We start from the raw sequence: 16,875 nt of genomic DNA on the forward strand, positions 1-16,875 counted from the left end.
TAGAGAAACCCACAATTTTATTGAAGCCTTCAGTACTTGATAGAACAAGTAGGCAGAAAATCAGTAAGGCTATAGATGACCTGAACAATGCTATCAAACAACTAGATCTAACTGACATTTATAGAACACTCCACCCAATAACAGCAGAGTACATTCTTTTCAAGTACACATGAACATTCACTGAGATAGATAATATTCTGGGCCATTAAAAAAAAAAAAAACAACTTTGCAAGTTCAAAGAAAACATAAAAAATGTTCTCAGACAATAATAGAATTAAAGTGTAGAAATCAGTAACAGAAATATATCTGAAAAATCTGCAAATACTTGATGAGATCGGGTGCGTTCAGGGTGGTATGGCCATAGACTGGAAAATCCACAAATCTTTGAAAATTAAATAACTCACTTGTAGATAATTTATGCCTGAAAGAGGAAGTTTCAAGGAAAATTAATGACTATTTTAAACTAAATAAAAATGAAACCGCTATGTATCAGTACTTGTAGAATACAGTTAAAGAACTGCTTTAAGAGAAATTTACAGCATTAAATTCTTCTTTAGAAAGAAAAAAAGATCCAAAATCTGTAAATGAAGCTTCCAATATGAGACACTGGAGTAAGAAGAGCAAGTTGACCCCAAAGCAAACAGAAGGGAAATAAGATTAGAGCAAAAATCGGTGAAAGCAAAAACAGAAAAACATTAGAAAGAATCATTAAAATCCAAAGCTGTTTGCTTGAAAAGATTAATGAAATCAGTAAAACAATAGCAAGGCTGATAAAGAGTCAAAAAAGAGAAAAAAATTACCAATATCAGGAATGAAAGATAGTACATCACTATTGATCTCAAAGAGATTAAAAGATTACAGGAATAGTATGAGCAAAAGCTATGCCTATTAATTTGACTACTTAGCTGAGGGTCAATTTATTGAAAGACACAAACTGCCAAAACTCACTGAAAAAGAAGTAGATAATCTTAGTAAGACCTATAACTATAAAAAAAGTTGACTAGATTTCTAAATAGTGGCAACAGTTACAAATGAAAATAAAATTAAAAGTGGCATTCACAATAGCATCAAAAAATATTAAAGTAGAACAAATTTAATGTAAGGTGTAAATCTTCTATATGAAAAATATGAAATGTTTCTGAGAGAAACTAAAGATCTAAATGAATAGAATGTAACTTATTCATTGATTTAGAGATGCAGTTTTTTTAAAGATATGTGTTCTCCCAAAATTGATAAATTTGATGCTATACCAGTCAAAATCCCAGTAGTCTTTTTTTGTGTGTCTAGAAATTGACCTGCTGATTCCAAAATTTATTTGAAAATTTAAAGGACCAAAAATAGGCAAAACAATTATGAAAAAAAACCAGCAAAGCTGGAAGATATATACTATCTAATTTTAAGACAGCAATTAAGGCAGTGGAAATGGCACAACAATGGACATGTAGATCAGTAGAATAAAATAGAGGCCAGAAATTGACCCACGCATATCTAGTCAAATGATTTTTGACAAGGCCAGTATTAATTTGGTGGGGGAAAAGAAAGTCTTTTCAACAAACGGTGCCGGAAAAATTGGATATCCATATGAGAAAAACAAATGAAATGTGGCCCTTACCTCACCCCATACACACATATTTATTTGCCATGGATCTTAGATCAAATGTAAAAACTTAAACTATCAAGGGGCACCTGGATGGCTCAGTCAGTTGAGCGTCCAACTCTTGATTTCAGCTCAGGTCATGATCTCAGGGTCATGTGATTGAGCCCCAAGTCAGGCTCCCCACTCAGCAAGGAGTCCGCTTGAGATTCTTTCCCTCTGCCCCTCCTCCCACTTGTGCTCATTCTCTCTCTAAAAATAAATTAATCTTTAAAAAAAAAAGAAAAACTTAAAAGTATCAAACTTCAAAAATAAAAACTTAGGTGGAAAACCTTTATGACTTTGAAATAGCCAAGGATTTCTTAGAAAAGTATTTACTATTTAAAAAATGATAAACTGAACTTTATTGAAATTAAAACCTTTTAAAATACACTATTTAGAAGGTAAAAAGACAAGACAGAGTGAAAGAATATATTCACAATACACACATCTGACAAAGGACACATACCCAGGATATATATAGAACTCTTATAACACAATTATAAAACAAAAAAGTGTACAAACTTGAACAGATATTTCACACACCCACAAAAAAAAATAGACAATATACACATGAAAAATATTCAACATTATTAGTCAACAGGGAAATCCAAAGTAAAACCAAAGTGAGATACCATTCCACACTTGCTAGAATGGCCAAAACTAAAAAGAATAACAATAACTTTTGATGAGGATGTAAAGCAATTAAATCTCTTACTCATTCTGAATAAAGTGAATTGGTACAGTTATTTTAGAAAGAAATTTGCCACTTTATTATAATGTTAAACATACACTTATGACTCAGCATTCTATTTCCACAAATTTTTCCAAAAGAAATGAAAATATGACCTCAAGAACATTATGTACATGAATGTTCATGGCAGCTTTATTCATACTATTCAAAAGTTGGAAACAGTGCAGATGTTCATCAGCAGCTGAATAAACAAATTGTGATTGATATATGATTGTTAGATGAAATAGAAGATTTTCAATACATTTTGAATTTCAGATAAACAATGAATAATTTTAGCATAAGTATATCCTAAATATTGTATGAGATATACTTATGCTAAAGAAGTATTCACTGTTAACAGAGAATCAAAATTAACTGAGCCCCATGGTTTTTTGTTTTTGTTTTTGTTAAATTTGGTAACCCAAGGTAGATTCACATTGTGTGAAGCCCTGCTCAGAAATAAATAGGAGTGAATTGCTCATGCACACAATATGGATGAATCTCAAAAATATGCCAGGTAAGACAGACCAAAAAAGTACACATTGCAATTATAGCAAAGCTGCGTGATACAATGTTAATATACAAAAGTCAGTCATTTTCCTATATATCAGCAATGAATAAGTGGAATCTGACATTAAAAGCACAATACTATTTATATTAGCATACAAAATAATGAATTACTTAGGTATAAATCTAACAAAGTTTATACAAGAACTATATAAAGAAAACTACAAGACTCTGATGAATGAAATCAAAAAAGAATTTTTTAAATAGATATTCCATGTGTGTGGAGAGAAAGACTCAATATTGCCAGATGTCAGTTCTTCCCAACTTGATCTATAGATTCAGTGCAATTCCAATCAAAATCCTAGCAAGTTATTTTGTGGATATCAACAAACCAATTTTAATGTCTATATGGAGAGGTAAAAGGCCCACAATAGACAACACAATATTGAAGAAGAACAAAGTTAAAGGACTACACCCTCTAACTTTAAAACTCACTATAAATCTACAGTAATCAAGACAGTGTGGTATTGGTGAAAGAATAGGCAAATAGATCAGTGGAACAGAATATAGAGTTTAGAAACAGACTCATATAAATATAATCATCTAGTCTATGACAAAAGAGCAAAGGCAATACAACAGATCACATATAATGTGTTATTGCTCATTTCAGTGAACAAATGGAACAACTGGACATCCACATCTAAAAAAATAAATCTAGATACAGACTTTATACCTTTCACAAAAATTAACTCAAAATGAATCATAGCCCTAAATATGAAATGCAAAATCATAAAACTCCTAAAGAAAATGTAGTAGAAAACTGAGATGACTTGGGTATTGCAACATTTTTTCAATACATCAAAGGCACAAACCATGAAAGAAGTTGAACTTCATTAAAATTAAAACTGCTCTGCAGAAGACAATGTGAAAAGCATGAGAAGATAAGCCATGGACTGGGTGAAAACATTTGCAAAACACATATCCAAGAAAGAACTGTCATCCAAAAATATATAAACAAATCTTAAAATTCAGCAATAAGAAAACAACCTGATTTAAAAACAGGCCAAAGATCTTTACAGACACTTCACCAAAGGAGATATGCTGATGGCAAATAGGTGCGTGAAAAGATGTTCCACATCATATGTCATCAGGAAAATGCAAAATAAAACAATGAGATGTTACTACATGCCCTTTAGAATAGCCAAAATCCAAAACACTGACAACACCATATGCTGACGAGGATGTGGAGCAACATTCACTGCTGGTGTGAATACAACATTCACTGCTGGCATTTGGGAAGTTGTTTGTTGGTTTCTTGTAAGACTAAACATATTCTTACCATATTATCTACTAATCATGCTCCTTGGTATTCACCCAAAGGAGTTGAAAACCTAGGTTCACACAAAAACCTACACACAGATGTTTATAGCAGATTTATTTGTATCGCCAAAGCTTGGAAGCAACCAAGATGTCCTTCCGTAGGTGAATGGATGAATAAACAGTGGTATGTCCAGACAACGGAATGTTATTCAGTGCTAAAAAGAATGATTAATCAAGCCATGAAAACATGGAAAATTTTTAAATACATATTACTAAGTGGAAGAAACCAGTCTGAAAAAGCTACATACTGTGTGATTTAAACTATATGACATTCTTGAAAAGGCAAAACTATGGAAACAGTAATAAAAGATGAGTGGTTGTCAGAGTTTGAGGTGGAGGTGGGGAAGAATAGGCAGAGTGCAGCGGATTTTTAGGGTAGTGAAAATACTCTGTATGATGCTGTAACAATTGGATACATGTCATTATACATTTGTCCAAACTCATAAAATGTACACCACCAAGAGTGAATCCTAATGTAATCTATGCTTTTGGGTGATTATGATATGTCAATATAGCTTCATCAGTTGTAACAAATGTACCACTCTTGTGGAGGATGTTGGATGAGGGGACATCCTGTGGGATGGGGGACATTGCATGTGTGTGGCAAAGGTATATGGGAAATCTCTATACCCTCTTCTCAATTGTACCATGAACCTAAAACTGCTCTTAACAAATGAGTCAAAAGAAGGCATGCACTGTATGAGTCTGTTTATTTGAAGTTCTAGAACTAATGAAATTAATTTATAATGATAAAAATCAAATCATTGTGTTGATTTAGACTGGAAAGATTCATGAGGGAACTTTCTAGGGTGATGGAAATATTCTGTATCTTTACTGGGGTGGTGATAACATGGCTGTACTCATTTGTCAAAATTCATAGAACCATATCCTTAAAATGTGTGCATTTTATTGTGTATAAATTATTTCTCAATAAGGTTTATGTTTTTTAAAAATGTGAAGGTCAGACTCTAGAATAATCAAAGTTTTAGAAAGAATATTTAAATTTATATCCTTGAAGAAATGAGCTTTAGGTCATAGACCTATTCCAATACAATATTACTATTTTCATTAGTTCTAGAAATTATCTCCAACTTCAAATATCTAATGATATCTACTCTGTTAAAGATGTATATCCCAAAATATAAAAAATAAAATAAGCAAAAGAAGGTCTAAAAAGTGTTCCAAGATGGAAAAATATTTTGAGAAGTTTGTTTTTGAATTAATCTTCTCATACTTTTTTTCAAAATATCCAGGAAGGAACTTGTAGGTAATGTATTAAATTGCTAGTAAACCTTTCAAATAATAGTTAAGAATGTAGTTGTATTACTGTGTATTACTTCTTTTAAAGATATCAGTACATTATAAAATTGTCTTTAAAAACTTTGAAAATTGGTTCAAATTATTGTTAATCTACCTAAAAATCCTTGATGATCATATGTTCTCATTTCCTTTTTTTTTTTTAAGATTTTATTTATTTATTTGTCAGAGAGAGAGGGAGGGAGCACACGCAGGGGGAGCGGCAGAGGGAGAAACAGGCTCCCCGCTGAGCAGGGAGCCCAATGTGGAACTCCATCCTGGGATCCTGGACCCTGGGATCATGACCTGAGCCGAAGGCAGACCCTTAACTGACTGAGCCACCCAGGAGTCCCCGTTCTCATTTCTTTTAGTCCTAGCCAAATTTTTCTTAGTCCTAGCTAAATTTCTCTTTACTAGACTCTTTTTTTCAAATAGTTGTTTGTTTTTACAAAGAAAAAAATTAAAGGTCAAAAGCAGCCAGGCTGAAGTAGTGATTAAGCTGGGTATTAAAACACAACTGTGATTGTCATTTCCTGTTCAAATGATTTGATCATGCTGCCTTCTCTTTCTGTGCTCTTTCCTATTTTTTCATTAGAGATTTAATACCTTGGTAGGAGAAAAAGGAGCACAAATGAGTGGAGGACAGAAACAGAGAATCGCTATTGCTCGAGCTTTAGTTCGAAACCCAAAGATCCTGATCTTAGATGAGGCTACATCTGCCCTAGATACAGAAAGTGAATCAGTTGTTCAAGCTGCACTGGAGAAGGTAAGTGAGCAGATCATTTCTTATTTCCATATTCCTGGTTCAACACTGTTTTTAGCACAAGAAAGTATGGCTCTGCAGTAGATTATTTATTGAGTTCAGAGCTGTCTTTAAGGTATTGATGCAGAGTGTTCACCCTTGTAAAAACTTATACATGATGGAAATGATTTGGATGAGAGAAGAAGATGCTATAGTTGGTGCTAAAAGCATATAGAAGGCTGATATCCAAGCAATCATCCCATATATGCCTTTTTCCCAATAGGTCTGCACTTTACACCTCCCCATAATAACCCTACACCACTACCACCATCGCAGCTATAACCACATTCACTCCTAGCCTCTTCTGTACACACCTATGGGTTCTCTTCTGTGACCACTTTTCCTCTTTAGAGCACCCCCAAAGACTTTTTAACTTAATTTCACCTCCAGTGGAGAAGCAGTCTGGTTTGTCCTGCCCTTGAACCATCCTCCTCTAAGAGCCCTGGGCCCTCTAACCTCACACTGACCTCCTGCTTACTGCATACTACTGACATGCTTCAGGACCACAATGCAGGGATGGTCCCTTACAAAATTATGTTGCATTTGGGAGAGTAGTTGGTGGCAGTGATACGAAAAACCATTGAATACTTTTACTTTTTTTTCTAGATTTATTTATTTGAGAGAGAGAGAGAGAGTGAGCGGTGGGAGAGGGAGAGAGAGAATCTCAAGCAGACTCCCTGCTGAGCATGGAGCCCAACACAGGGCTCAGTCTCAAAACCCTGAGATCATGACCTGAGCTGAAATTAAGAGTAAACTCAACCGACTGAGCCGCCCAGGCGCCCCCAACCCCTTTTTTAAATCATGGCCTTCAGACCCTTCAGAAGGCTTAATGACACATATTACTGTGAGCTTGTTTGAAAATGTGTTTTTCTGCCTAAGAAAATTACAGGCTTTTTCTTTTTAAATACTAACTTTGTGCAACCAGAAATGGATACTGGCAGCCAGAGTGCCCACTACTTTATTGAATTATCTATTAGTTACTGTTATCACTTGCAAGTCAGATTGTTTCAAATGTTTCAAGACCTGAAGTTCTATTTTCTGGATTTCTTAAGTTAGGCTTGCTGCAAAGTAGTTTTGCTTCACTTATCTTGTTCATGAGGAGGACCTAGGGTCAGTGGATAAAGATTTATGCGACAGTCTACGTGGTTCCACTCTGCTACTGGTTTGGACCCACCATGCCAGTGCAGCAGGCTTCCTTTCAGTCCCAGTAGAGGAGGGATGGCAGTAAACACCTTTAGGCCCCTGGGGAAGCAGAGGAAGCCCACACTGACTTTTGGATAAAGCCTGTGAAAGCTCTTTGAAATGTTAAAAGTGGTATGCAAATCTAGGAATAATTATTACTAAGGGAGGGTCAGCTACACCACATCAATGGAGAACTTTTAAAAAGACCCTTTGCTAATTATGAGGGAAGGGTTTCCATTACAGTTTTATTCTTTGAAGAGACAGAGCTGCTTTGTTGCAGCCCTCATGGGCTTTTCTTTATCATTACTGTTCTTTCTCACTGTGATGCATTCTGTTGATCTTCCTCAGAGGCCCCTTAACATATTTATATTACTTGGAGAACTGAGCAATAAGAAAATTGGTATACTGCATTAAGCTGTGGGCTACTTTATTAAATTAAGCCCAAAGAAGTGGCTATCCAAAGTTAAAGATAGGTTAATTATTACACATTTTGGTGCATCTTTGTCAATTAAATATCTTGCTTTTTATATGTAGAACTAGGGATTTGTTCATTTTTTTCTTCTTTCTTTTTTTTTTTTTTTAAACCATTTGTAGCAACATTATAATAGTTGAGAACAGAAAGGGAATTTCTGCAAGGGGATTTCCTTGGCTGGAATTTAGCCAGAAGAACAAAGGTAGCATAGAGACTATCTCATTCTAAAAGCATCATGGAACATTTTATAAGCCTGCCTAATCAAGCTCACATTTATTAGACTTGGTGTTAAATTATAGACTACTAATTTATTTTAGGGTAGTGCTTCTCCCCCTTTGATAGATCAGGTCCCCATTGAGAATCTCACTAAAAAAGGGAAAAATAAACCACTGTAACTCCTCAGAAAAATCTACAAATTGTACTTGTACACAAAGATTTACATATAATGTATATTGAGGGGTTTATAGACACCCTGAAGCCATTCATGAGTCATTATTTTAGGTATAATAAAGGAACAAATGGGTGGTAGTAGCTAATCCTTATAAGAACCCAATGAGATAAGAACACTTATTTTCCTATTTTACATATTTGCACACTGAAGCACAGAGAGGTTGAATAACAGCTAGGCAACAGTGAAGCCAAAACGTGGACCCAGACATTTTTCTTTAGCTCATTCATATAACCACCATGCTATATTGCCCCAAGATTATACATCTGCTAGGGACTTAAACAAAATCTTAATCCAGATCACTCTTTAAAATTAGCCTCTTATTAAAGATAGGAATTACCATATGATCCAGCAATTCCACTTCTGGGTATATACCCAAGAAAATTAAAATAGAATTCAACAGATCTTTGTATACAAGTATTCACAACAACATCATTCACAATAGCCAAAAGGTAGAAACAACCCAAATGCTCATTGACAGGTGAATGGATAAACGAAATATATGTATATACAGTGGAATAGTACTCAATCTTAAAAAGGAAGGAAATTCTGACACATGCTACAACATGGGTGACCCTAGAAGATACTGTGCTAACTGAAAGGCAGTTGCAAAAGGGCAAATATCATGTAATTGCATTTACATTAGATACGTAGAATAGTCATGTTCATAGATAGAAAGTAAAATGGAGGTTACCAGGGGCTAAGGGAAGGGGGGGATGGGAAGTTATGGTTTAAAGGGGTATAGAGTTCCAGAAGGAAAAGTTCTGGAGTTAGATAGTGGTGATGGTTGCACAACAATATGAATGTACTTAATGCTACTAAATTGTACACTTTAAAATGGTTGAAACTGGTTAAAATTTCATGTTATGTATATTTGACCACTAAAAAAAATAACAATCTAAGCCTGAATATAAAAGAATAGTGACACAGAAGGAATTGGCCTCTCTGATCCAGGAGGACCCAATCCTTAAAAATGGTTAGAACGGTAAATTTCATGCTATGTATATTTTACCAGAGTTTAAAAAAACAGAAAAACAGGGGCGCCTGGGTGGCTCAAGCCATTAAGTGTCTGCCTTCTGCTCAGGTCATGATCCCAGGGTCCTGGGAGCGAGCCCCGCATCGGGCTCCCTGCTCGGCGGGAAGCCTGCTTCTCCCTCTCCCACTCCCCCTGCTCGTGTTCCCTCTCTCGCTGTCTCTCTCTCTCTGTCAAATAAATAAATAAAAAATCTTTAAAAAAAAAACAGAAAAACAAAACACTAGGCTTTTTCTAAAACCACATTGCCTCCTTGGGAAAGAAAAAAAACATACCCCAAATTGAGGCTCCCACGTCAGCTTATAATAGACTCACTTTTGTCCCCTTAAGCTGCTTATTTTGATCCTATTGTATATATAGCTCATGGGTTTTTTTTTTTCCACAAATGGGTTTAAATCGTTATTACTTAGGACATTTCAGAGTCTTAAAAAAATACAATAAAAAGCCTTAAAAATATAGCAAAATATTTTTCCATGATACAAGTAAGTATCTTGGTGATTTCTATAAATTTAAATTATTCTTAAGTCTCGTCCTCCCCCACAAGAAAATCTTCTATATAAGATATTAATTTTTCTAATTGCTACCAAATAAGATACCTCTAATATATTATTTATAGGTCAGTATTCTGGGCTAAATAAGATATAATTCTCTTTGGGGAGAAAGATGAGCTAATTATTGTAACATTTTCTCTTCTTGCATACCATTTACTTCTTGTTGTAATTTCTCCATAGATATTTGCTTAATAAAGTTAAGTGAAGGAGAAGGGTATTAAATGGCTATGAATAATTTTATTATTATCAATTATTAACTGATGTGTTAACTTATTTAGAAGGGAGAATGGAGATATTTCAGGTTATAAAAAGGAAACATTGTACTATAGAGTACTATTCCATATTCCTAATTAGGTAGTACATGTGGCTTCATCTCATCAAAGAGTTTAGATTTTGAATGTGTTTTACTCTCTAAATAGTCTTAACCTAAGTGTATGTGTGTGTGTGTGTGTGTATTCACATGAGTAGATCCCTGCAAACTGAAAAGAAGAGGTTGAGTAGGAGGTGAGTCACTTATTAAATATGGCTTCTAAGGGGCTGATCATTTTGCTATTTGCCACTCCATTTTACAAAAGAGAAAGCATTTTTGGACAGGTGAAGTGACCTGACACTAATTCTGTATTGTTCAGCTTTGGAACCAGTGTTGACTCAGAAGAATGGCAAGCCAGTTGGCTTTCAACATCATAATAAGGTAGTTAAGACACCAAAAGTCCTGTGTTTCCATAAAACTACCATAAAGACCTTCTTATAGCAGATGGTCAATTAAAATTCAGTAGCTCAAAGAGATGGAAATTTGTAAAACAGTAACGAGAGGTTTTTTGGACTGTATTCTTGGAGAACTAGGGTACTAGGTTTTCCAAGAGCCTCTTTTTTTTTTTAAGATTTTATTTATTTATTAGCGAGAGCCCGCACGCATGAGCAGGGGGAGGGGCAGAGGGAGAAGCAGACTCCCCACTGAGTAGGGAGCCCGACGTGGGGCTCCCTCCAAGGACCCTGAGATCATGACCTGAGCTGAAGTCAGACATTTAACTGACTTGAGACACCCGGGTGCCCCTCCAGGAGCCTCTTGGGGAGTGGAGGAAGGTAGAGAGATAGGGTGGATGAGCAGGTAGGGCTGTGCACCACCACCCCAAAAATTCAAATGGCAACTAACCATTAATCTGTATCGTTAATTTAAATCTATTAAGCTTCCACATGTGCTTTTATTCGATAAAAGGATTTTGCAGCTTAAAAAAAAGAATTCGAAGACCACAAGACTGTATTGCATCATGGAGTATATGTCATCAGTGAGCCCCAAGTTAACCTGAGCGAACCTGCTAGGAGGTAGTCAGTGGGAACGTGCCTTCCATAGGTTTCCCACCCCTTGCTTGCTGTGGGACATGAGAACTCTGTTTACAGGCTTCTTCAGAGAGTATATTACCCCTGTTAATTGACCCACCAGTTAAATTCAGGCCCTCTCAAATGCTCACAGCTTTACATTGTTCTTTCTTTTCCTTTTGCCCACCTTTATTCAAGGCACATGACCACCACTGGTGAAAAGCTAGCTAGCCTCCTCAGGCCCTTATCTCTGTCCTAGCATTTCCATGACGGTTGTTTTAAAACACCCTCTATTTCAAAGTGCAAGCTAATTACCTGGTGATTTATTGTTGTGCATGGAATTGCAAAGTAATCTAAAAAAAAAAAATGCCAGCAAAGTGTCAAATAGAGACCTACCTTCCTGTTGACCTTTTTTTGTTAAATACCTAATTGTCTGGCTTTTAGCTTTGTTTAAACTATTAAGGAGAGGAGAAGATACTAGGAAATTCTTTCAAATTGGTACTCTCTAGAAGAACTAATAGCAACAAAGACATTGAAAATCTACCACATCTTCTCTGAGACATCTGAAAAATCAGTGGAATGGATTCCACTACCTCCTTTATTTTTACAATACTTCTTGTTAAAAAACAAAGCATCAGCTCAAATTTCTTTAACCAGTTTTCTAGGAGGTCTTGACTTCCAAAATTTCTCCTATGTTTTAAGTCTGAAACAATTAGTCAATTAGTGTTGTTTCCTACGGCTAGTACATCAGTTTTAGATCACATTTATGATGATGTAGTGGAGATGTATTTTTGTAGTGCACTTTATAGTACCTTGCGTGTGTAAGATAATTGGAAGCCCATTTTAGAGGTTTTTCAGAGCATAGTTTTTTCCCTTTTTATTTTGTAATTTTTTAAAATGACCTCTACTCCCAATGTGGGGACTCAAACTTACAACCCCAAGATCAAGAATCAAACGCTCTACTGACTGAAGCAGTCAGGGACCCCTAGTTTTTTCCCTTTTAAAGTATTAGGCATTTTTGTGATTTGAAAGACTCGGACACTAATCTGTGCTATAATAAACTGTAATATAATATATACCTTAATCAAATATTTAGTTTAGATCATGAACCTGGCAGAGTAAAGGTGGTACAGATGGGTAAATGCAGGACCTTCCAGTTTGCAGGAGCATCAATGCTCACCAAGGCAAAACTACAGAAATGTCATCCCTTACTGTCAGTTTTCAGATGTCAGACAACAGCACGAACTTTTGCAAAATAAGTAAATTTGTTCCATATGTAATGGCTAAGAAGTGAAAAAATATTAGAAGAGAGGTCTACAAAAATGCCTGTGAAGTAAGCCTCCCATGAAGAAAAGGTCTAGAATAATACAACCTGCATCAGGAAACTTCGTAATTCTGATTATGTTATGGGGCTGCACGCCATTCTCAAATCTTAGTCTAACTGCAGTCTCCTAATTGATTTTACAATTTCCTTTTCCCTAGATTCTCCTTAGAGTATCTGTGTTATATGTGCCCTTTTTTATTTTTTAAGTAAATTTCATACATATTAATTTGCTTTGAGAAGTGTTTAATAGTATTGTGAAATCATTAAGCTAATTGGTAACATCTTATAGCCTCATCAATAACGTTTGAGATCTGGTTGCTTTTAGAAAATAACATTTGTAATTTAATTTGTCACCTCAAGGGAATGTAATTGAATTAATGAAAGAGATATGGCCAGGAGCCTGGGTGTCTGAGTGTTTTCACCTTTGCACAGGTAGTCCTAATGCATGCCTACTCAACAACCCCATTCTTATGTTCATTCCCCTTTAGGGTGCTGTAGGCCAGTCTCAGGGTCTCCAAGACCCAGAATACAATTAAACTTGAAGTTTGAATGAGAAAAGTGCGATTAGTATAGGCTGAATGTCTTACTTCTAAAAACTAGGCACATCAGACAAATCCAAATTGAGGGACATTCTACAGAGTATCTGGTATTCCTCAGAACTATCAAGTTCATAAAAAATAAGGAATATCTGAGAAATTGTCACAGCCAAGAGGAGCCTGAGGAGACATAATGACTAAATGTAATGTATTGAGAAGGAGATCTGGGAGCAGAAAAAGAATAATAAGTAAAAATTAAGGAAATCTGAATAAAGTATGGAGTTTAGTTAATAATGTATTGCTACTGGTTCATTTGTTGTAACAAATGCACCGTAGAAATGTCAGACGTTGACACTGGGGGATACTGTGTGCAGGGTATATGAATACTCTAGTGTCTTTGCAAATTTTCCCTAAATCTAAAACTATTCTAAAATAAGTTTATTTAAAAAAAAACTAAAGCAGGGGCGCCTGAGTGGCTCAGTCGTTGGGCGTCTGCCTTCAGCTTGGGTCATGATCCCAGTGTCCTGGGATTGAGCCCCACATCGGACTCCCTGCTTGGCAGGGAGCCTGCTTCTCCCTCTCTCACTCCCCCTGCTTATGTTCCCTCTTTCGCTGTCTCTCTCTCTCTGTTGGGTGAATGAATAAAATCTTAAATTAATTAATTAGTTAATTAATTAGTTAAAATAAAGCCAAAAAGATCACATTTTTACCAATTTTATTGTACCATTCATTAGGATGTTTCTGTACAGCAAGGCTTAGAATTACCACATACAAGTAAATAGGAAACTGAGGAAAACAAAAAGCAAACAATAAAAACTCTCTTCCCAATTATCTTTCACTTGTTAGTTTAATAAAATGTCTATATATTTGGCAATATGAAAAATAAAGGAAGCACTAAGCATTTTAGTGTTTTGACCTCTTTTCAGCGTACTGTTACACATAAATATAATCTAGAGAAACTCACATATGCTTGTAAGTGCCAATTAACAACATAATTATGTGTATATTATCAGACCTTGCAGCAATTAAGAAAAATAAATCTTCCTACCTACAATACAGTTAGTTGTTCCTCAATCCACTTTATCATTACATTTGCATAACATTCAATAAAATGCCTCAATCCCATTCAGGATTCTTAGAGAACTTCAAGAATGGCCAACTTGGGTGCTATAAATACAGATGCTTCTTTTGTTTGACATTCTTTTTTTTAACAGCTTTTTTTGATATTTAATTGACTTAAACTGCACATAGGAGAGTATACAATTAGAAAAGTTTGGGCATACATGTACCCTGTGAAACTACCACAGTCAACATAATGAACCAATCTCTCCCCAAATTTTTAAGCGCTTTTTGTAAACACTCCCTCCTAATCCTCCCTCTCCCCACCCAGCCCCACTCTTGTCAACCACTAATTTGTTTACTGCCGGTATAGATTACTATGTATTTTCTAAAACTTTGTGTAAATGGAATCATACATTATGTTTTCTGTCCTGCCTGACTTCTAGCACTCAGCATAATTGTTTTCAGACGTGTTGATGTTGTGAAATGTATCAAGAGTTCCTCTTTACTGGTGAATAGTATTTCATTGTATGAATGTACCACTGTTTGAGCTCATTGGTATTGATGCCCATTAAAGTTATTTAGTTTGTTTGCAGTTTTTGGATATTACATATAAGGTCGCTCTGAACATTCATATGTAAGTCTGTGGACATGCACTTTTATTTCTCTTGGGTAAATATCTAGGATTTAAATGGGTAGACCTTATGGTAGGAGTATGTTTAAATAAATGAACTACCAAATTATTTTCTTTTTACATTCCTATAATATATGAGAATTACAGGTACTCCACATACTTGCCAACACTTGGGATAACCAGGCATTTTAATGTTAGCCATCAGAATAAATGTGTAGTGGTATTTCATTATTGTTTTAATTTGCATTATCCTGATGACTAATGATGTTGAACATTTTTATGTGCTATTATTTTTATATTTTATCTTGACCATCAGTATCTCTTCTTTGTTAATGTGTGTTCAGATGTTGTGCCCATTTTTTAACTGGGTCATTTGTTTTCTTATCACAGAGTTCTGAGAGTTCTTTATATATTCTTTGTATTTCTGGATACAAGTATTTTTATCAGAAAAAAGATTGGAAAATATTTCTTCCCATCTGAGATTTGTCTTTCTGTTCACTTAAGAGCATCATCCAAAGAACAGAACTTTTTAATTTGGGAAGTTTAATTTATAATTTTTTCTATTATAAATCAAGCTTTTAGTGCTCTATTTAAGAAACTTTTGCCAAATCCAAGGTCATAAAGATTATTCCCTACATTTTTTTCTAGAAGTATTATAGTTTTAGTTCTTACATTTAGGTTTGGGATCAATTTTGTGTTAATTTCTGTCCACAGTGCCAGATATGGTTTGAAGTTTGTTTTATTGTTGTTTGTTTTGTTTGCATATAGACTTCTAGTTGTTCCAGCACCATTTGCTGAAAAGACTGTCTTTTCTCCACTGAATTGCCTTTGCACCTTTGTGAAAAATTGAATTTTCCATATATGTGTAGGTCTTTTTCTGGACTCTCTGTTCTGTTATATTGATGTATTTGTTTCTTTATGGCTTATTTTCCTCTTTTATATTTAATTGGTTTCTGCTTGGATCTTTATTATTTTCTGTCTTCTGCTTATTTTGAGCTTAACTTGCTCTTTTGTTGTTGTTTTCTTAGGCTGAATCTGAGGTCATTTACTTGAGAATTATTATTTGGTTTCCAAGTACTTGGGGATTTTCCAGAGATCTTTCTGTATTAATTTCTAATATAATTCTGGTGTGGTCAGAGAACATACTTTGCATGACTTGAATCCTTTTAATTTTATTAAGACTTGTTTTATGGCACTGAATATGATCTATCTTGGTAAATATTTTATGTTGACTTGGAAGTAATGTGCATTTTGCTGTTGTTGGGTAGAATGTTCTGTAAACATCAGTTATATTAAGTTGGTTAATAGTATTATTCAAGTCTTCCTTATCCTTACAAATTCTCTGTCTACTTCTATAAATTACTGAGAGAGGGGTATTGAATTATTTAATTATTATTGTGGATTTGTTCTTACACTTGTATTCATTTTGGTGCCATGTATTTTGGAGCCCTATGTGCGTAAACATTCAAGACTGTCATGTTCTTTTGATGAATTGACCCCTTTATCATTATGAAATAAACCTCCTTACTCTGGTTATATTCTTTGCTCTTTATTCTGTTTTATTTTTTAATTTTAATTCCAGTGTAGTTAAAATACTTTGTGGCTCCATACAAATTTAGCATTATTGGTTCTAGTCCTGTGAAAAATCCTGTTGGTATTTTGATAGTGATTGCATTAAATCTGTAGATTACCGGGCACCTGGCTGGCTCAGTTAGTAAAGCATGCGACTCTTGATCTCAATTCCTAAAGGAACTAGAAAAAGAAGAACAAGCCCATTCTTAAGAGTTCTCTTGCCCCCAAAATGGCCCGTGACATAAATGGTCTTATTTGAGGGCCACTTTCTTAGAGCATCACAGTGATATTACAGTGAAGTTTGGGAAAGACTGATGCTTTTGTACACTTAGTATTATAGTAATATTTCATCGTAAATTCTAAATATTACAAGAATTAAATAAAAATTAATTGGAG

At 34.9% G+C, this 16,875-nt stretch overlaps 1 protein-coding gene across 1 annotated transcript in view; it reads left to right on the forward strand.

Annotated features, from left to right (window-relative positions):
• The window catches only part of ABCB5 (ATP binding cassette subfamily B member 5), a 115,966-nt gene that overhangs the window by 30,033 nt on the left and 69,058 nt on the right, over window positions 1-16,875 (forward strand). The window contains exon 13 of the mRNA XM_035021432.1: window positions 6,145-6,315. Coding sequence (XP_034877323.1) covers window positions 6,145-6,315 — 171 coding nt within the window. The remainder of the gene's footprint in view (window positions 1-6,144; window positions 6,316-16,875) is intronic.

The sequence above is a fragment of the Mirounga leonina genome, unplaced genomic scaffold (assembly GCF_011800145.1).
Source record: "Mirounga leonina isolate KUSES-001 unplaced genomic scaffold, KU_Mleo_1.0 Mir_174, whole genome shotgun sequence".
NCBI classification, from domain to species: domain Eukaryota; kingdom Metazoa; phylum Chordata; class Mammalia; order Carnivora; family Phocidae; genus Mirounga; species Mirounga leonina.